This window comes from Narcine bancroftii, chromosome 14, assembly GCF_036971445.1.
Source record: "Narcine bancroftii isolate sNarBan1 chromosome 14, sNarBan1.hap1, whole genome shotgun sequence".
NCBI classification, from domain to species: Eukaryota; Metazoa; Chordata; class Chondrichthyes; order Torpediniformes; family Narcinidae; genus Narcine; species Narcine bancroftii.
This window is the reverse complement of record NC_091482.1, coordinates 20,120,870-20,141,909: the sequence shown is the minus strand read 5'-3', so window position 1 is coordinate 20,141,909 and position 21,040 is coordinate 20,120,870. Positions and strand designations below refer to the sequence as shown.

General features: G+C 40.6%; 1 protein-coding gene and 1 long non-coding RNA gene across 2 annotated transcripts in view; both read right to left on the bottom strand.

Moving 5' to 3' along the window:
• Positions 1-1,409: 1,409 nt before the first annotated feature.
• Positions 1,410-21,040, bottom strand: part of ca4a (carbonic anhydrase IV a) — a 28,869-nt gene continuing 9,238 nt past the window's right edge. Inside the window, exons 2-8 of the mRNA XM_069912186.1 lie at positions 14,081-14,116; positions 9,765-9,938; positions 9,055-9,200; positions 6,672-6,764; positions 4,665-4,731; positions 2,227-2,390; positions 1,410-1,674 (exon numbers count right to left, since the gene is read on the bottom strand). Of these exons, the coding sequence (XP_069768287.1) occupies positions 1,495-1,674; positions 2,227-2,390; positions 4,665-4,731; positions 6,672-6,764; positions 9,055-9,200; positions 9,765-9,938; positions 14,081-14,116 (860 nt within the window). The 3' untranslated portion in view covers positions 1,410-1,494. The remainder of the gene's footprint in view (positions 1,675-2,226; positions 2,391-4,664; positions 4,732-6,671; positions 6,765-9,054; positions 9,201-9,764; positions 9,939-14,080; positions 14,117-21,040) is intronic.
• Positions 8,524-8,991, bottom strand: LOC138750032 (uncharacterized). Its single transcript, XR_011349029.1, has 2 exons — positions 8,864-8,991; positions 8,524-8,653 (listed from the first exon to the last, which is right to left on the bottom strand). It is a non-coding gene; the product is annotated as an uncharacterized lncRNA (long non-coding RNA).

Genomic DNA, 21,040 nt, shown 5'->3' with positions numbered 1-21,040 from the left:
ATTATCCACATAACTACCTACCAGAGTTGCTGCTCTCTTGGTTCATTTTTTCTACCTCTTCACCCTCCCCTATATCTGATTCCACCTGCTTATTGTCTTTCCTTATCTGGTTTCACCTATTACCTACCAGCCCCTTTCTCATGTCTCTTCTACATACAGTTTATCTTCCCTCTACTCCTTCAGTCCTGATGCAGAGCATCGCTCAGAAATATTGATCATCCCTTTGCCTCCCAAGATGCTGCAGGGCTTGCTAAGTTCTTCTGGGAGTGTAGTCTTCTCCATTTTCCAGTATCTCCAGTCTTTTGTGCCTCTAATTTCCTTAGCAACCTGAAACATGTAAAGCATACTGGACCTATTTTTAAATTTTCTTTCTAGACTTCCAGTTCCTAATATTTCTAGAGCAGAAAAAAGATGGGAAAACACAAACTGTATTGGGTCTTTGAACAAAATTTCCAATTATCTTGACTTTTTTTAAAAATTTCCTACAGCCCTGATATCATTTTCAAGTATATATCCAGTCCCCTCTGCTTCGTCCACTATATTCCTGATGTGCACAAAGATGTAAAGAATACATTCCCCTCCCCTTCTCTATTAAACATTCCCAGCCGCTTTAATGTGCATCCCTCCACCCTGCGAGATTTTCTTTGCCCTTTTCCAAGGCCAAACTTTTCTATATGTTCTTGAATTAAAACCTCCCCAGTGTCTTTCTATAATAGCCAGACAGATATCTGAAAATCAATCTTCCTGGCAGTTAAAACCCTTCCTACTATAACCACTCCACGATCCAGTACCCTCGCTAGGTCTTTCTTTCTTGCCTCATGAAGAAGCGCTAGCCACACGAATTCAATAGAGAAAGCAATTTCTGACAATCTTTGTACAGTCGATTACCACACGGAAACACAACAAAGGCACTAACTCCATTATAATCTTTAAAAGTCTAACATTTGAGTTCAAATCTTTATTTTCCATTCACTTGTCACTATTTAATATATTACAACAGTTTTAAGGGCCATCCAGTTTTGAATGTCATGGAATGGCAATCAAATGATTGAAGCCAAACATGTTTTAATAAGATTTTCTGATTAAAATGCCTCTGTTGTACCATCGTGCAAATTCAGTGAAAATAACAAGCTAGTGCATGAGTACCTCCTTTCTTGAAACAGTGCTGGCCAATTAAAATGAGGAGAGGATAGACTATCTCTTTCCTTCAAAAGCCTTTCAACAGCAAATCAAACTTAATCTGTGAAGTTTTTAAATTTAGACATGCAGCAAGGTAACAGGTTATTTCAACCCAAGGGTCCATGCTGGCCAATTTACACCCCATTAACCTATGTCCCCAGTATGTTTTTTTTTAATGGTGGGAGGAAACTGGATCACTCATGCAGACACAGGGAGAACGTACAAATTCCTTGGCATGTTTAAAAATCTCTTGGATTTCCTTTTAATCCATTAGGCAGGAGAGGAAATTCCATAACATTTTAATCTTCAAGTTGGTCAGTGAAATAATACAAATGACCAGATCGCAAGTACATACGACAGCAGTGCACCATTCGAAGACATAACCGCTGAATCTGAAACATAGACCTTACGACCATTTAGATTTTGAACCGGCCTGAAGTTTGAAACCATGTGTTTTGATTCATTGAAGAAGAGTCTTCTTGGAAATTCACTGATCTGGAAAAAAAAGATAAATCCCATGTTAATTTAGCAAGTATTTTTTTTTAATCCAGTTCCTCGTTATTGGTGATTTGTTTTCCAAGACAAGAAACTCAACAAATCACACATGAATTCACAGCTAATCTCCATTAATATTAAGGTGGCTAAGAAATGAAACTGCAACATGAAATCCAAACCAGCAAAACAAAACCAAATTTACCAGAATTAATTCCACTGGTTCAGTAATAATATTGGATTAATATACTTCAATAGTAGAGGAATTTGGTCAATCTAATGTTGCAAAAATTCCAGTTTATACTGATCCTCCTTTTGAAAATAGAAGGATGCCATTTTCCACATTAAATCGATATGGGCTCAGATCAATCCCATTTCGCCCAAGGTTGTATCTGCTGGAATTTTGAAGTTGAGAGATGACCTGATTGAATTTTGGAATTTTGATAGGGTGGATGTGAAGAGAATGTTTTTTTTCTCTTCCTGTGGGAGTCCAAAGTCAATGATCACTGTTTAAAAACAATGGCTTTCCCACTGAAGACAATACACAATCCTTACCTGAGTCTTGCTCAAATAAATGGGTTCCGCAAATACTGTCCAAATTATTGCTTCATTACAATGTGGAGTAGTTAATGAGCCTTCATAACGGTAGTATTTTTTAAGCTTTTCTTGATCTGGAATCATGTTTTGCAATGAAAATGGCTTCAACGAGTGTTTAAGGCCTGAAAAAGTAGCAGTGAAAAAAGGGAACTGTAATGATATCCAAACAGCTCATCAATAATGTTCAATTTACAATGTACAGAGGTTAGAGAATACATAAATTACAAACTCAAGATGAATTCTTTCATTCACTATTTCAACAAGCTACTAAGTTGCCTGCATTATGTGCACCAACAGTTTATAGAAACAGAGGTCATAGTCGTAGGGTTCTACAGCATAGAAACAGGCCCTTCAGCTCAAATTGTTCAGGCTGACCATATTAGTCATATTTGTCTGCAATGGACCTACCCCTCTCTCTCTCTCTCATCCTTTCCTATCCATGTAACCGCCCAAACATCTTTTGAACGTTAGAAAATTCCCCATTTCTACCACTTCTTCTGATAGTTCATTCACCACCCCCTGTGTGAAGATATCCCTCAGATGCCTGTCGAATCTTTCTCCTCTCACCTTAAATGCATTCCCTCTACTTTGATTTCCTCCTTCCTCAGAAAATATACCTTTTAACAACTATGTCCCTTAAGATTTTATAAATCTGAAATTTTATAAATATCTCTTTAAGGTCCCCCATATCTTTCTATGCTTCAGGGAGCTAAGTCCCAGCCTATCCAACCCCTCCTTATAATTCTTCTACCAATACTGGTAACATTCTCATGAATATTTTCTGCACCCTCTTCAGCTTAATAGTATGTTTCTTATAGTCAGTTAAGCAAAACTGCGTGCAATACTCGCCCACATAGAGTACAGTTGTAACATAACGTCCCTGTCCTGCATTGCCACTCTCATGGAACTATGTACCTGAGTTCTAAAGAGTTTATGGATACATTAATATTTCAGAAGCCCAATAGCCTGAATACACCTGAGATTGTCTGATCTTGGAAGCCAAGCAGGCTCAGGCCTGGTCAGTACTTGGAGGGGAGACCGCCTAGGAACACCAGCTGCTGGACGTTTCTGTGAGGGGCACTGGACAAAGTGGCGACTCTCTGTCTGCCTTACAGTAGACAAAAGTTAAAGAATTTCATGTACATTACATTCTAAACATAGTATTACATGACAATAATGGAACTTTTACCTTTGTACTTTTGACTCAATCTTAAGTGGGAGGGAACCAATTACATTGGATTATGTAATTAAACATGCTAAATTCAATGAAAGGTAATTCAACTTCCTACGTGATACAGTACATCTGAAATTATCTTGGTGTTCAGCTTGAAGTTGTCTATCATAACCCCCTTTTTTTTCAGGAAGCCAACCTTTTGGAAAAAAATGTTGCCCAATGTTATGTGATGCTGATTAATCCAAATAGTTAGGAGTGCAATTTAAAGCACCCCCAAAAAAGTTGATTGGATAATTGTAAAAATCTCAAACATAATCTCTCTTCAACTGAGCCCCTTAAGTGGAGGCAAAAATATGTATGGACAACACCCTTTCCCATTTAAATATTATGTACTTTGATTATTTGGGCTTACTGGAATCCCTGCAGCTAAGAGTGTGTGAGAATTTCTTTCTAGAAGAGGAAGGTCTCATTCCAGCACTAATAAGAAAAGCAATAATACTTCCATCAGTCCGCCAAGCTAACATTCTCCATCTGTCTTTGAAATCAACCCTCTAACTAGAATGAACAAGACCAGGCCACCATCAGGATTGGAAATCAAACCCTTCAAATACTGGAATTCCCTGTCAGTAATTGGACACAGCCCAACCTCAGTAATTACCACGTTCAGAGTTCCTCATGCCTCATCTACACTGCACAGCTCCTCTCCACACACCACACCTGCCTGGAAGACCCAGAGGCAAGCTCCTACTTAACCAACTGCAAGCTCGTTACTAGCTCAGAAGCCTTACACAACTTAACAGGGAGTCAAGTCAAACAGCCCTCTGTGAGTGATAAAAAGATGCACAGAATCCGATAAGATTCCATTGTCCACTTCGGGCATTAACCCATCCCCTTTCATCACAAAAATTAACCCATTGAATTTATTGCAAAAAATGAGAGAAAACTGGTGTATTTTAGAAACATTGAAGTGATGTTACCAAAAGCAGGGTTATAAGATTTCTGATAAGCAAATACCTGATTGGTCCTGAATTTCTATGTAAAAGTGTGCTATATGCCAGCAGGTTTGAGAATTGCAGAAAAACATTTAGACCAGTTAAAAAACAGAAATAATTAGATTTGAGAAAGATAATTAAAGGCAAACACTTAAAATAGAATGTTTCAGAGGTATTATGAGAGGGAGAAATTACCAAAAGTTATTCTACTGTTAGTCAGACAGACTTACCAGCTTGTTGAATATTTTTCAGTGCTTTGACCACATTATTGGTTTCTGAATTTTCTTCGGATGATTCCTGCAACAAAGAGAATGATACATAGAAACATGTTGTTCAAAATGGTGTGGAGTACTACATTAGACAGCATTTATTCAGAATTAAAAACAAATCGACCTCAGACAAAAAAAAAATTCAAAGACGACAACTAATTTTTCTGAGCTAAATGAAGGCTATAGCACAAATTTGCTATTGTCCATTCTGTAACCAATATTGAATGGAAAATGGGTTGCCATTCCTGATCACAAGCAACAACCTGCTATCATTACACAATATGTCAAGTCAAATTTTGACTTAATTATGTTTTCAGTCACCATATGAACAATATGCCCATACCAGGGCTTCATTTCTGGTTTTTCAGAATCAATTAATACAGTGGTTCTCAACCTTTCTCTTTCCACTCACATACCATAGGTGCTCTGTGATTAGTAAGGGATTGCTTAAGGTGGTATGTGGGTGGAAATAAAAAATTTGAGAGCCACTGAATTAATAGAAAATGGTGGTGCATGAAGGGAAAATCTGGGTGTTTTAATTTTACAAAGTACTTGTGCATCTTAAGTCCCTCACAGATCCATTCATTCCTCTAGAGGTCAGCTTGATTAAATTAACTGTGTACTCAAGTAACTCTACCAGAGCAACCTAATCCACAATCTTAAAGGGGTAGGATTTGTGTTTGATCTAGGTAATTTTTAAGGAGGAAGATGGGCACATCTTGAATCGAAAGTCCAGAGGGATCGGGGTGCTCATCTCTATTGAAAATAATAATTTGAAGTAATTTAACATTTCCCCAAACCTTCCCTCACCTCAGGTTAGCAGTTGAGGGAGCAAGTTCTGTAAACACCAGGATTAATCAGAGTCAACCCCATTACCAAACCGACTCCTCACAAAGACATGGCTGTAAAATCTGATCGTGGATGAATTTCTCAAATGTTAAAGCCTCCTCCAGAGTTATACCAGAACCTAATCATAGTCAATCTCAGTAAACTCTCAAAGATAAAACATTGTGAGTCCTGTATTTTTGGAATCATTTCCCATTCCACACAGGTAAAGATTAATTTGAAAATTATATTTGATTGAATGAATTGAACACAACTAAAACCAAATCCAATACAATCATTATTTTTAAGACATACAGCCCAGTAACAGGCCCTTTCGGCCCACAAGCCCGTGATGCCCAATTAACCTACAAGCCCCCAAAAATGCTTTATTCTTCTGTAGAAGGCTCAGATATTTTTCTGAGTCCATTTCTCATAGAATTAGCCTATTATTTGAGTTTAGAATAATAAAGACCTCAACTACGTACAGGGTTCTGAGTAATACTAATGCTGTCGATGCTGGTACTCGGTCCACATGTCAGTGGATCAAGATCTAGTAAGCATAGTCACAGGACAATGATCTCCCATTTAATACTTAGGAGGGGAGAATGTTGTGATGTCTGGAACTCCAGAGAGCAAATTATTAAATACAGTAAAATTCCTGTCATCCAAAATTCCAGCAAAAGGCAAAAAGAATTGCAGAAAATAAATGGATTTAAAATTGGCGTGCCTCGCTGTTCGTTCTCCATTCATGCCCCATGCAGTCTCAGGCAACAAAAAAACTCACTTATCCAGCATCTACCAATCCCCCATAGGCGCCGAATATCAGGTGTTTTACTGTATATTCAGAGCTGTGAACAGTAAACCCATGGGATCCCCTCCTCCATCAGATTCCATAAGCCCTTCACTTTGCTCTCCGATGGTTTCCATGATCACTTCCAGCCCTCAACAGTATGGAGAGCAGAACAAACAAGATTGAGACACGATTTTACTGAACAGCAGAGGGGGTCAGATGGACTAAATGAACTACTCTGTTCTTATTTCTTTAATCTTTAATGTAATTTCACAGTGGAACATTATTAGATTCGGTATTTTCTGTGGTAACTTGCTGAAGAGGCATCAGCCAGTCATCCCATCAATACTCACAGCAATCATGAACCCTAGCACCGCCAGACCATCCGGATGCTTTAACGCTTCTTTGAGTTCAGAGTATTTCTGATTCATGTGGACGATGTGCAACTGTAAAAGGCAAGAATTGTGAGAATAACAAACAAGTATGAATGCTGCACAAGAATTATAATTCTTGAAATCATTGTAGAGCTCCAGAAAATAATTAGATATTCACATCATAGTGATACCTTATTGTTGTAATCCAATATCAATACATTGCCAACACACTAAACCCATGGGATCCCCTCCTCCATCAGATTCCATAAGCCCTTCACTTTGCTCTCCGATGGTTTCCATGATCACTTCCAGCCCTCAACATTTCACCCTCCAGCCTTTGTCTCCACTCCCTGCCCTCCTGTCCCCCTACTTGGTTCCATCTGCTCCATTTTTTTTTTTTACCTTCCTTGTCTGCTTCCACCTTTGACCTTCCTCTGTCTCACAACTCCCCTCCCCCACCTGGCTCCTTCTGCCCATCATCCCTCATCTGTCCTTGGTCAAGTTATTATCTACAGGTCCTGGTCTTCTTCCTCGCTTTACTCCAGCTATTTTCCCTCTTCACTCTCAGTCTCGGTGCAGGGTCACTGCTCAAAATTTCTGATTGGCCCGCTGACTTCCTCCAGCAGTTTGTTTTATGCTTTGGATTCCAGCATCTGCAGACTCTAGTGTCTCAAATATGGATTTACTGGGCTGGAAACAAGGTCCTGAATTAATTATAGAGTGTGAGAAACAGACCAGAGATAATGTGGTAAACAAATGGATGTTTAGGTTTGGGCATTCCCATTGGCCAACTGTGCCTGTGGCTCCTCCCAGAGGTTCCAGAATGTTCCACAGCTCCCTGCCTAGTGCAGAGCAGTCGAGTAGCATGGATGTGCTTTTGCTCTAAAACTAATAAAAGCCTATTAGTTCATTCAATTTCTGTCTTTTAGAGTCATTGATAGTTAATCAGATAACAACCAAGGTGGCCACTCCATCTGTCCTTCAGATATTGTACACCTGGATAAAATGAGAAAGGATTTTCTTTTTTACTGCACTGTGTCAATTTTCAGGTTTCAACAAATTTGTCTTGGTTAAACTAAAGCCAGCTTAAACCATTGAATCAGCTCAATACAAAATAAACAGAGCTTTTCTGTGGCATACCATTTCAGTGGGTAACGTCAAGAGTAACTGGAGACTGACATTAGTTTTCTGCTAATATAGCCAAGCTCCATAAAAAATTCAGATAGCAAATATTACAAGCAAAATAAAGCAGTGAATAATGATTCCAACTCCAGAACATGGTGTGGAGACCAGGGAGAGGTGGAAGAGAAAATATTTTATTGATAAAAGAATTAAACGAAATATTCTAGTTCTTTTATCTGGCTTACAAGGGTGTGGTGGAACCACTGTTAATACAGTTTTTGTGTGTTTGACTGGCCTGCCCCTTTCTGATTGTACCTGTGGCTCTTCCCCTCTGGATTCCCCTAATAAAAGCAGCAACACCATAACCCCTCCCCCTGATCCTGGTCAGGTTTTGGGTCAGCAACCTGAGATGTGCCTTCTGTTCATGGTAATAAGAGCCTATCAATCAGGTAACTTCTAGCCTTTGGAGTTATTGATAGGGCATCAAAGGGGATCATATTTACAGGGATTTTGGGCAGAACGCTACACAAATGAAGACATTGCTTCACATAACTATCTGAAACATCAGAATTTCTGCATAGATGTTGAAATTCTAAATTTGCAGTAAATGCCCAAAGTGTTTGTCTCCAAGCAAGGATATCAGTTTCCCAACCACATACAGAGATATATTTGCATGAACAACCTGTGCTAGGTTAGAAGTTACCACAGAGACAGTTTCAAACTCAAGTTTATTGTCTTTTGTATCAAGATACGGTGACAAGAGTTTGCTCTGTGAGCAGTCCAGATAGTCATTCCATACACCATTGGTTCTAGCATTCATATCAAAGGAGTGGAATCAGCTGCAAGGGACAAAAGTATTAATTAATACACTAAATGTTTTATCTTCAATATATAATTTTTTCAGATTTTTAATTTTAAATAAAACAGAGTAATTTTAATAGGCTTTGAATATTTCCCACAATCAGAAACATTCAGAATTTTTGATGGATTCGACAGCCAACTGAGCAACAGACCATAATTTAGCAACCTGTCATTGTTTTCTGTTCTACCTCAACTGCTCTATACTCCCAACCCTGCCCACAATTTGATAACATAGGAAGCCGAGTTAATAGGAACTCCATCACTGAGTGAATCCAATTTCAGTCAGCAGGTTCTGAAAGAGAAGTGTATGGATTTAATGTTATCTCCATAATTTCTAGGACAATACGATTTTACTCATGATTGCTCAGTGCTGCCTTACCTCCATGGGATACCGCTTCCCATCTATAGTATGCTCTGACCCAAGTTCAGTGCCTGTTCCCCAGTGATAGTGAAATTGAAGTGCCTTGTATGTACCAGGAAGCTTTCCTTCACGAATGGTGAGGTCTCCTTTCAAATCCACCTGAACTGTGAAGAAGAAAAAAAAATGCAGACACAAGTTTCAGTCAAAAAAAATCACAAGAAATACAAATGCTGGCATGTTGAGAAAACAGTGAGAAGTTGATGTTCATTGACCATCACTACTCTCTCTACATGCTACCTGATTTGCTGATTCTCTTCAGCTCCTCATTGTTTGCATAGGTTATAGCTGACTAGCCACTATAATTACTAAACATATCTTTGTTTGTGTAATACTGTACTGCAATAGCTGTTTTAAATGTAGAGAAATGGGCTGTGGGTGGAAGAAGGGGTTAGGGCAGTGGTTTTCAACCTTTTTCTCTCCACTCACATTCCACCTTAAGTTCAAGTGGCCCCAGGCCAAGAATTAACTGTCCAATATGTAGTCAACCCAATGCAAGCATATTGTGTTTCGTGGACTCCTTCGACCTCAAGTTGGGTAGCAAGTGTTTGCGTGCCCGATGCTTTTGAATTATGGATATTTGGTTCATAAATCTTCTATCCTATGTCACTTCCTTTAATATAAAAGAGTAAATTTGTTCTGTTGGATAGAACTGAATTTGGAAAACTTACCTGTGTGACCATTGTTTAGAATTGTCCAGGGCAAATTTTCCACAGAGTCATCATAGCCCTTAAATAAAATGGGGCCCAAAGAAGAATCGTGTAAAGTTTTCTTCGTTACAATGTTGATGGGGGACTGCTTCTTCATTCCACAATATGGAAAATTATCCTTCCAGTGACTGGGTCCTAAAAAGGATGATATAATTCATTTGTTAGTGCTAAACCACTAATTTCCTTTGAAACATTGGGAAACAAAAGCATGATTCATTATCAGTGCTACAGCCTACACGTTAAACAGCTACTGCAGGATTTAAGTACATAGACTAGGCCGACATGTACAGATAGATTGACAATTTTTGATGAAACGTTAAACAAGCATCCCATCTATCGATTCAGGTAAAAATAAAAGATCTCACAGAAATAGTATAGAAGACCAGGAAGCTTGACTCAACATTAAAAGTACAAGGAAAAACCAGTTCCTCATTTCTCCTACTGCACCAGCGACTGTTTTAGCTGTAATATATAATATATACTCATGTGATAGTCGATTCCATGCTATAGTCAACCCACCCATTTTTAGTCCAAAAACCGTGTTTCCATATGGCCTGTACAAAAATTGACCCCGACTTCTGGCCCCAACTGCCCACCCATCCGAACTCCCAATGCCCTGACCATGAACTCTCATCTCAGCCGCCAACCTATCCAAGCTTCCGATGCCCCAACTGCTTGCCCATCCGAGCTTCCATCGCCCCAGCCGTGGATCTTCACCTAGGATACCCGCCTTCCCACCCGAGATCCCGACACCACGGCCGTCTACCCACCAGAGGTCCCGACACCCCAGCCACAGACTCTCTCCTAAGCCCTGGCCTCCCACCCACCCAACACTGATGTCACCCAGTCCTGGCCACCCAACCTCCCGATGCCTTGATTGGCGCGGGTACAAAGTGATCTGTGTAGTCAACCTCCCCAAATTGGACCCGAAAAATTGGTCAATTATTACACAAGCATATACAGTAAGATCAAAAGCTTTTGAGAAAAAGTAATCAATACTCTGTGAAATGCTTCATTCATGTGATAAAGACATGCCAGCATTTATTGTTCATGTCTAAATGCTCCCGAACTGAAAGAGGTAATAAAGAGGAGAGAAGCACAGAAGTCTGCAGATATTGTGCTTGTAGTTAAAGACACACAGAAATGCTGGAGGAACTCAGCCAGTCTCAATGTGTCCATAGGAGCTAAAGATATATTACCCATGTTTTGGGCCTGAGCCCTTCTTCAAAGCATGAGCAAAATGCAGGCAGGGGTCTCAATAAAATGTGAGAGATAAAAGGAGGGGGAGGAATCCAGACAAACAACAAAAAGGTGCTAATAGGATATGATGAGGTATTAAATACATATGATAAGAGGAGAGGTAAGAATTAATTTTGGCTCTGTGAAAGGAGACAGAGGGAAAAGGGAAGTGAGAGAGAGAGAGAGAGAGAGAGAGAGAGAGAGAGAGAGAGAACGAGAGGAAAGGAGACAGGGGGACAAAGTTTTTAATTTTCTATTAATTGGATCTCAATGCCAATGGTTCCTGGTCCCATATTCTAGATGTAGTTTCCTTCAAGTTTTTCAGCATATCATCTTTGCTCATGTTAAAATTTTCTAGCACTAATGGCCAATGTGCAGTTTGCTTCTCTAATTGCTTGTTTTGTCTCTTATCAAGTAAGTGATTTATGTACAAGATAAACTTTGAACACCAGCATCTTTCAATTTCTGACCATTTAAAATTATATGTGGGGGTGTAAAGGAACTGACCAAGATTCAAAACATATCACCTTCTCTGTGAAACATGGTGGTGGGGGTGGTATGGCCTGGTCATGTATGGCTGCCAAAGGTACTGGCGCACTCATCTTCATTGATGGTACAATTGTTGATGACAGTAGCAAATTGATTCCCGAAATGTATAGAAACATCTTATCAAGTTCAAGCAAATGCCACTGTGGTGATCCTTGGAACTGCATGATTGTATGTAGATGCTTGCTGCTAGCTGGTATGGAGGGCCAGTGCTACAGGCTGACTACAGGCAAATAGCCCCCTGCTTGCATACATGTGCTCCTGCTCTCAGCTCAGATTGGGACTTGCCCCGTAGATGGCTAGCACTGCCATGTGCTTGCTAATAAAAGCCTATGTTATTTGCATAACTCCTGCCTCGTGAGTTATGGACTGCAGTTCAGCCACCAAGCTTATTCATCCTTCAGCAAGACCATGATCCCAAAAATACTGCTAAAGCAACAAAGGAGTTTTCCAAAGCTTAAAAACTGGAAAAATATTGAATGGCCAACTCAGACACCCAATCTAAATCCCATTGAGCATGCCTTCCTTATGCTGAAGAGAAAACTTAAGGGGATAAGCTCCCGAAGCAAACAGGAGCTGAAGATGGCTGCAGGAGAGGCCTGGTAGAGCATCACCAGAGAAGATACTCAGGATCTGCTGATGTGCATGAATCACAGACTTAAAGCATTCATTGCATGCAAGGGATATGCAACAAAGTACGACACATGGCTACTCTAATATACATACCGTTGCTATGTCCCAAATATTATGATGCCCTGAGATGGGGAAACTATGGTCAAATCAAAATGTATTCAAATAATCATGAATTAAAAACTGGAATGTGCACTTTAATCACATGTGAATTGGTTAATTACAAAGTTAAAACCGTGGAGCACAGGGGCAAATAAATGAAAGAAAGGTGTCCCTGCCCCAAAAATTATGGAAAGCATTGTATTTTGTTGTATTGGCATGAGAGTAATAAAAGACGCAGTTTTCACTGACTTCCATTGTCTCCCAAACAATGAGATGACATTTTTCAATGCCATCCCTAATGTTCTGCTTCTATTTTGAGTGGCCTTAGACTGAGAACTCCTAATTGTTAGGAGGAAGTTATTTTAACATCCCCCCCCCCACACCTCCAAGAGGTTTATGAGAATATCCTTCAGCATTTCCTCAGGTACCCTAATAATCTCTTGCCTCATCAAAGCTCAGACTAGAATGTCTATTTCAGGAATGCAATGTCAGACATGTGAGCAATATATCCTGCCACTGGATTTGACGGAGCATAATTAGAACATTGATGCTACGGATATTTGGCCTGGGAGTAAACATGACATTGGTTTGCACATCCTGCCAGAGGTTTTGGAGGATTTTATGAGGTGTCCACTGTTGGTTCTTTACATTTTTGAGGCGAATGAGCAGGGATCATAGTTGCCCAGCTATGTTGAATTTGAGGTCTTCATCCTTGTATTTCAGAAAGCCAAAGATTGCGCGCAACATTGGAGGTGAAAGTTAATTTCACCATTAATGTCTGCCTCTACTGAGAGGTGGTTCTCAAGTTATGACATTTTCCAGGATCTTTTAATGGACCTTTATTGAGCGAGGGACAGAGACAGAGAATCCGTGATTGGTGGATGTTTACTGGAAGGCCCATTCTCTTGTACTTGATAACTTGGTGGTCAGCTTTTAAACATGAATACACTCGCAAGCAGTGTCCGTACACTGGGGAGATCAGTCTGTGATGTGTCTCTGACTTTTCTTAATCTTTATGTTGAGTTTGAACTCTTTCCCCCCCCCCCAATCAAGTGCTTATTAAGTTGCTGCACCACATCAGTGTGCCAGTCTGTGCAGTAAAACGGACAACTGACTAAATGATAAACTTCAACACACATTCTTACCTCCCACCCTCATTGTTTAACAACTTACCTCCCACCCTCATTGTTTAATTCTATAAAATCACTTCTGTCTCCAAATTTCAGGAACTTTTTATAGTATAGGCTGTTGGTACTCAAAACATCCACTCCAAATATTAACACATTCTGTTGTTATTTACTGCACTCTTTAAAAAATTATCATAATTGGATTTAAATTCCTCTATGATTTTATTCTACCCTGTTTGGCCAACTTTTTAAATCTTAACAATGACTATACTCCAATTCCAGCCCATTGATATGTTAGGAAACAAATAAAGAGCCAACTATTTCCTCCCCCATAAAATATAACTAAACACGGAAGGCATGGAACAAAATTACACCATTCACTAAATAAAAGCAGTAAAATGAATGATGTCTGTAAAGCAAACCAGAACCACAGATATTTAATTTAAACCTGGTCTGTCACACTCTAGTTTTTTTTTGCAGTAGTTGACCACATTTTCTCTATAACACATGTTAAAATCTAAGTGAGAATCATTTGGAACTTATTAAGATTTCTTTGTGCATATGATCGAATATAAATGGTAACATTTTCAAAATGGCACTCTAACTTTGCATGCTAGAAAAAAGGTTCCTTACCACAACGGAAATCTTGGGAGTCATAACACCAATGTTCTATATATGAAAAAAGAACACAATTATTATTTTGTGACTTTTTACCTTTTCTTTTTGCAATCACCATCCTGGCTTCCCATGCCCTCCCCCAAGATTTAGAAAATTCATCAAATTTACAATGGCCTTTGAATATTAATTTTAAATAACTAAATTAAAATGTCAGGGTTTTTTTTTAAATCTTGTTCGACAAGGAAAGCTAGCGCACAGGAAATTGAATGAACCCAGTCCAGGCTTGTATTCTATTCTATCAGTTCTGCAGTGAAGAGATAGTGAGTCTGAAGAGTTATTAATGCATTCCCAGATCTTTCTGTGCATGAAGTATTATTTTTAAGTTATGGGAACTGAAATAACAGCAGAAAGAGGCTGGGTGTATTGAGCAAAAGACAACTTCTGAGAAGAGAGAGATAAAGACAGACTGAGCTGGCCGACTTGAAGAAGTAGGAAAGTACTTCAGAAAATACTTTTTCTGTTTTAAATTTCAAAATTTCCATCGTGTAAAAGGCTTTGCTTTAAAAGTCATAGGAGCTTATGGAATAATGGTAAATTAAATCCACCAACTGGTTTCGATGATCCGACATCATCTGAACAGAGATAGAAAGGAAGCCTTTAGGGTTAATTTTAGACATGACATTGATGTGAAAGATAATGGATAACAGCAGAGGTCATAAGTTTGGTGATCATTCCTCTTGAAACAATATCATCAGCGGTTTCGCCCCCCCACCATTAAGCACCTAAGCTGAAACTTTGCTCAGATGGGAGTACCGTAATACTCCCATCTGAGTTACGTAGAACCTGTAGCATGTAAATAGGCCATTTCTCCTGCCAATTTATTGCTCAATGCAAATGCCATATCGTCTAATCCAACAAACATAATATTCCAATCCTTCAAATACTCACCTAACTTTCCTTAAACACTGGGTCAATCACAAGAACTGCATCTTGTGCTAGCACATTCAAATGTTTGATAAGGTTCCTCCTTATATTCTTTAAGGATTTATTCATGTCCAATTTATACAAATGGCCTTAAGGCTTGGAAATCAAAAAGGTGCAAAGCCTTTTCCATATCCATGCCATCAAATCATTTGATAATTCTTAAAACCCTTTCTTAGGACATACCCATTTTCAGAGCCTCTACTTCCTCAGGAGTTTGGAGGTTTGACAGGACACCAGAAACCCTGGCAAGTTTCTACAGAGGTGTGGAAATTGTGCTGACTGGCTGCATCATGGTCTGGTATGGGGACAACAATACCCCTGAGTGTAAAAGCCCTCCAAAAGGGGACACAGGCAAAACCCTCCCCACTATTGAGCACACCTACAGGGAAAACTGCTGTCGGGGGGCAGCAGCAATCATCAGAGACCCTCACCACCCAGTGCACGCTCTGTTCTCGCTGCTGCCATCAAGAAAGAGGTGGAGGTGCCACAGGACTCGCACCACCAGGTTCAGGAACAGCTGCTGCCCCTCCACCATCAGACTCCTCAATGACAAACTTAATTAGAGATTCAGTTAAGGACTCTTACTTGTGCACCTTATTGATTTTCTTTTTGTCCTTTCTGTATTGCAGTTCGATTATATTCAATACATGTTTACACTGTGTATAGTTTATTTCTGCATTATCAATTAGTGGTAATACTGCCGCGACTGCAGGAAAAAGGAATCTCAGGGTTGTACATGATGCCATGTATGTACTCTGACCATAAATCTGAAATCTTCTGAGGAGATTAGGCCCAACACATTCATTTTATTTCACATGAAAACATGGTAATGATAATGAGTTTGTTGCCATACACAGGAGCAATGTACACATGCACCGAAATTCTTCTCTTGCTGCAGACAAATAGATACGTTTGGAAAAAGTAACATAAGATACATTAAATTACTCCAGTATTGAAAGATACTCAATATAAAAGATGGAGAGTAAATTCAGTTACAAGCCTTTTTCAGGTGGCCACAAAGCCAGACTGTAAAGCCGCACGGGATCCTCCTGTGCAGCTGTCGGGTGGCCATCTGAAACTGGAAAAGCCAGCCAGGAGGGTTACTTACCTAACCCTTCCCCGAGAGGTATAACTATCCTGCTCGGAGTATCGATTGTGGCAGCTGAAAGTGGCGAGCTGATGATGTCATGGTGACGTTGTCAGCCATTGACTCCTGAGACAAGAAAGCCAGACCTAAACTAGACTTCTTCAAATTTTATTTTGCACACTCTCCCGCTAACAGTTTCCACCCCCCAACCTCGCCCGCCCGACTCCTGCTGCCGGTCTCCCCCCCCCTCGCCTGCCCGACTCCCGCTGCCAGTTCCCCCCCAACCTTTGCCTGCCTGACTCCCGTTGTCACTTTGGAGGTGGGGGGAGACCAGCAGCAGCAACGGGAGTCAGACGGGCGAGGGTTGGAGTTGGGTGGGCAAGGGGGGGTGGGAGACCGGCAGCGGCAACGGGAGTCGGGCGGGCGAGGGTGGAAGTCGGGTGGGCAAGGGTGGGGGGGGGGGGAGACCAGCAGCGGGAGTCAAGTCATGCCTGAGTTGTTTGTCAGGCATGCCTTGCTGTGCTGATATGACGTGAGGTCAGCGTGGGTGAGACTAGGCATCTGTCCAGAGTAGCCGGCTTTCGCTGCTAGACGGCTAGCAGTCAGCTGGCATGTTTAGGTGCCAGAAAGCCATCCATTCCGTGACCACCTAAACGTGCTAGCTGAACTCCTCTAGCCACGCCTGCAGGTGCCTAATCTTCTATCAGAACACCTGAAAGCGGCTACAGTTAGTGCAAGTAAAAAAGCCAGATTGCTTTACTTCTGAAATAACTTGCACTAAATAATGTCGAGTCTAGAGGCAGAATGCTCTGAACATGACTGTGCATGTGGGTATTGAGATCAAGAATGTGCTATCCAGTTCCATGTTGTCAGACATTCTCTCTAGAGCTGTTGGCCAGAGATGAATGCAATCTGAGTTATAATTTTAATAAACCAGGGGTGGTCAAACCATGGCTCACAGCTACGTGCAGGTCTTTGACCTATAATGCGCAGCTTGCAGAAGGTGTGTTTGCAAATGCTATTGTAGCCCTCCAAAAAAGTACAACATTGCTGTGGCTATGATGAGTGTTCGGGACAGGTGAAATAACAAATAGAAATGTGTTTAAACACTTTGATAAATGACCTTGGCTATAAACTGCAGCATTACTTGCATAAGTATTCATATTTCATCCAGGTTTCCTTAGTAACCAGCGCAGAGGGAAAAAAAATCTGAAACAGACCAGCAGACCCAAAAACAAAGAGAAACCAAGTGGGGGAGGTGGTAGGCGTTGAATTACTCGTGGTCTGAATGGAAGGTTCAATGAAAGACATACGAACAATGGTTTTCAGAGCAGGGCAAGTAAAATAAAACATTGAAGGGACTTCACTTTCTAAACCGTACCCACATCGCAAGCAAGGCTGGTCCATGGCTTTTAAATTTTTTTAAAATATGGACCTACAGCACGATAACAGGCCATTTTGGCCCACAAGCCCATGCTGCCCAATTATACCCAATTAACCTACACCCCCCCCCCCCCGGGATGTTTTGAATGGTGGAAGGAAGCCAGAGCCCCTGGGTAAAACCCACGCAGACACGGAGAGAACGTACAAACTCCTTACAGGCAACACAGGATTTGAACCCTGCCCCCATCGCTGGTGCTGTAAAGACATTGCACTAACCGCTACGCCAACCATGCCACCCTTAATTGATGTTGGAGTACTGGAGCTTAAGAGAAGGGAAGGTGCCATAATGAAATACAGTATGTTCCTGATTATCCGAAACGCTCGGGACGAGATGTGTACCGGTTAATTGCATTTTCTGGATATCAGATCTGCACCCCAGTTTAAGCGGCAGAATACTTGTATTGGCCATCACTGATCCAGACACCTCCCCACTGCCATTGTGGAATCTGCCCAGGAGCCCGAGATCCCGCTTGGATCCCCGACACCTCCCTAACGCAATCGTGGAACCTGCCTGGGAAACTTCAGCCCTGGCCACCGAACCAACAGAGCTCCCAACACCATGGCCGCAAATCTGAACACCGGCCGCAGCCACCGAACCGACGGAGCTCCCAACACCATGGTCCCTGGCCTAAACACCGGCCCCGGCCTCTGACCCTATGAACTCTAACCCAAACCCCTACTCACCGGAGCTCCTGACGCTTCAACCACCAACTACAGTGATGAACCTGCAGAAGATCCCAACGCTGATTCTCAACTGAGCCCCAGCCATCCTCAGGGCAGAGCTTCCCGGGGGCCCAATGACCCCACTCTGATTCCAGAACCAGTAACATTAGCGTAATACTTATACAGTATCAGCGGTGAAAACAACAAAGAAGAGAAGGTTTTTGAAGCATGAAATAAAGTTTAATTCTTACCTTAAGTACAGAAAGCTCCATTTGATTCAAAATGGTGCTAACAGCGCAGAGTCCCACTTGAGCACAACAGGTTAAAAAAACATGTGGCCGCTGAAAATTTTCACCGATAACTGGAAATTTTGGTAAAGCAGCTTTCAGGTAATCAGAAGTGTACTGCATTGAGAATGGACTGCGCACAATTGTCAAGGTACTCATCAAATAATCTGGGTAAAACAGATGAACTTTCCACGGAATTGAATAATGCAAAGTACTTTCAATTGCACATTAACTGAGCTGACACCAGATATTACAGTACAAAAGGTCGCTTCCTAAAACATTGGGTTTTTTAAAAATCCAATTTACCTTTTGCAAAAGGCTGTTTACAGTAATATGTAACAATATCAAAATAAACTGAGTTGACAGTGTGGAACCAATCCAAAAATAAATGTAAAATACCAACACTATTTCAAATTAATATGCAAGTAGGATTTGAAATGAGACAAGTGCAACAGAACAAAATGAATCATTGTTCATTCTAGATTTGCCAGTGATAATATTGCTCATATCTGCTCAAAGGAAGGACTTAAGTGAAATGACATATTTTTTTAACAAAATGTGCATGTAGGAGTAAAAACATGCATGCAATATTTTTTCAGGCCTTGCGGCCATCAAACATCTAAAGTTTATCGTATGTGGCTCTTATGTTAAGCAAGTTTGGCCACCCTTGTAATAAACTATGGAATCTCGAAATAATTATTCTTTTAAAAAGTGCTATGCACTTAAAATTCAGGAGTGGTAATTCTTTAGTTTAAACACTCTCCAAAATAAGTGATGTTATTAAAGGTTTTCGCAGCCATAATAGTGTGTTAGTGTTTTACATTCATGTCAGACCAGCTACTTCTATAAATTCCACTGGAGACAGCCACATTAGTGTCACCCCTGGAAGAGAAAGTTGCCACTGGTTTCAGCTTCTTGGTTGCTTTATTTGATTTTTCACACACAAGCACCTGAAGTTGCTGGAATAACAGGGTCTTGTCAGATTCAAAGCCAGAATCTGAAAATAAAGGCCGTTGTCTCAGTAAAGATAGCATTTGCTTACACCATTCCAATCTGATAGGTATTTTTCCTGTATCTTCGGAATTTGCTTCTAGGGCTCGTTCAAAAATAGCCCATTGACGATCCTCTGAATTTCCTTTCCTTAAATCAATTACACAGATCATTGCTTTATTACTTTCATAGGTCAAGGAGTTGTTAAATGGTCCATTCCTATATTACAAGGATTGATATACTATTCATATCGTTAACCAAGATTTGTTGACATATTTTGAAAGGCTTCCTAATAAGGAAATACTAAAAAATGCACTCTAGTAGTTGAATTTTAATCTGAATTGTGTAAATCACAATCCATTTGCAATGGGCTAATATTCCTAATAAGCTCAGCCAATTGTGGGCTGTGATGATGTAATGGGGATGGGGCGTATTATACTGACTGCTTGCTATTGGCTAGGGCTGTAGAGATACTCCACCCTACTGGTATAACAGATGGAGAACCTTTCCCCACTGGCCAGTTTAGAGGTGGCTTTCTGTCTGTAAATAAAAGCCCAGTATTGGAATGATACTTGAATGGTCCTTGTCTAGGCAAATCAATTTTATTAACAGACAAAAAGCCACGTCTAAACTGGCCAGTGGGAAAAGATTCTCCATCTGTTATACCAGTAGGGTAGAGTATCTCTATAGCCCTAGCCAATAGCAAGCAGTCAGTATAGTACACCCCCTTCCCCATTACATCATCACATGGGCCTAGCACACATCACCTGGAGCTGGATTCTGTATAGAACAGGGTATCAGAGGTTCACTCTTAAATTTCACCCTCAATATCAGAATTTGTACTTTACTCAATTTTTCTTTACATTTTGTGTGGCTATTAAACTAATGCCAGCTTGACTAAATTATCAGGGGGCATCTTGATGCCTGCTGTGAAGTTTTAAGCAGATTTCAATATCAATAGTGGGAAAGATGTGATGATAAAGTATTAAAATTAACAACAGTTATCAGCATATAAAATACCATTGCAGCAAATAAGAGTGAAAAATTCTGTTTGTCTGAAAGACTGGAGAACGGTCTATGAAAGAGATCAATTGTTTAATCTCCAGAAGATCTGCAATGGTAACATTCTTGCGTTCTCTCAATTCTGTGAAGCAAGTCAGAATGAAAATTCAAATGTTCAAATGCAAGTTTGCTGTTGTGGTATGGGACCTACACACTCCTACACACTTCATGCCTGATACATGCTCTCACTCTCTTTCTTCCCTGACTTCATTTCTCACATACATATACAAAAACACTGTTAATGTGGGAATGGTTGTCGATCTGCGTGAAGAAAGCACGTCAGCCCTCCACTACCTCAGGAGTTTGTGGAGGTTTGGTCTGACAGTGAAAACCTTGGCAAATTCTACAGATGTGCTGCATCATGGACCAGTATGGCTGCACCAACACCTCTTCTGTGGAAAGCCCTGCCAAAGGTAGTGGACATAGCCCAGTACATCACAGGCACAACACTGTCAAGAG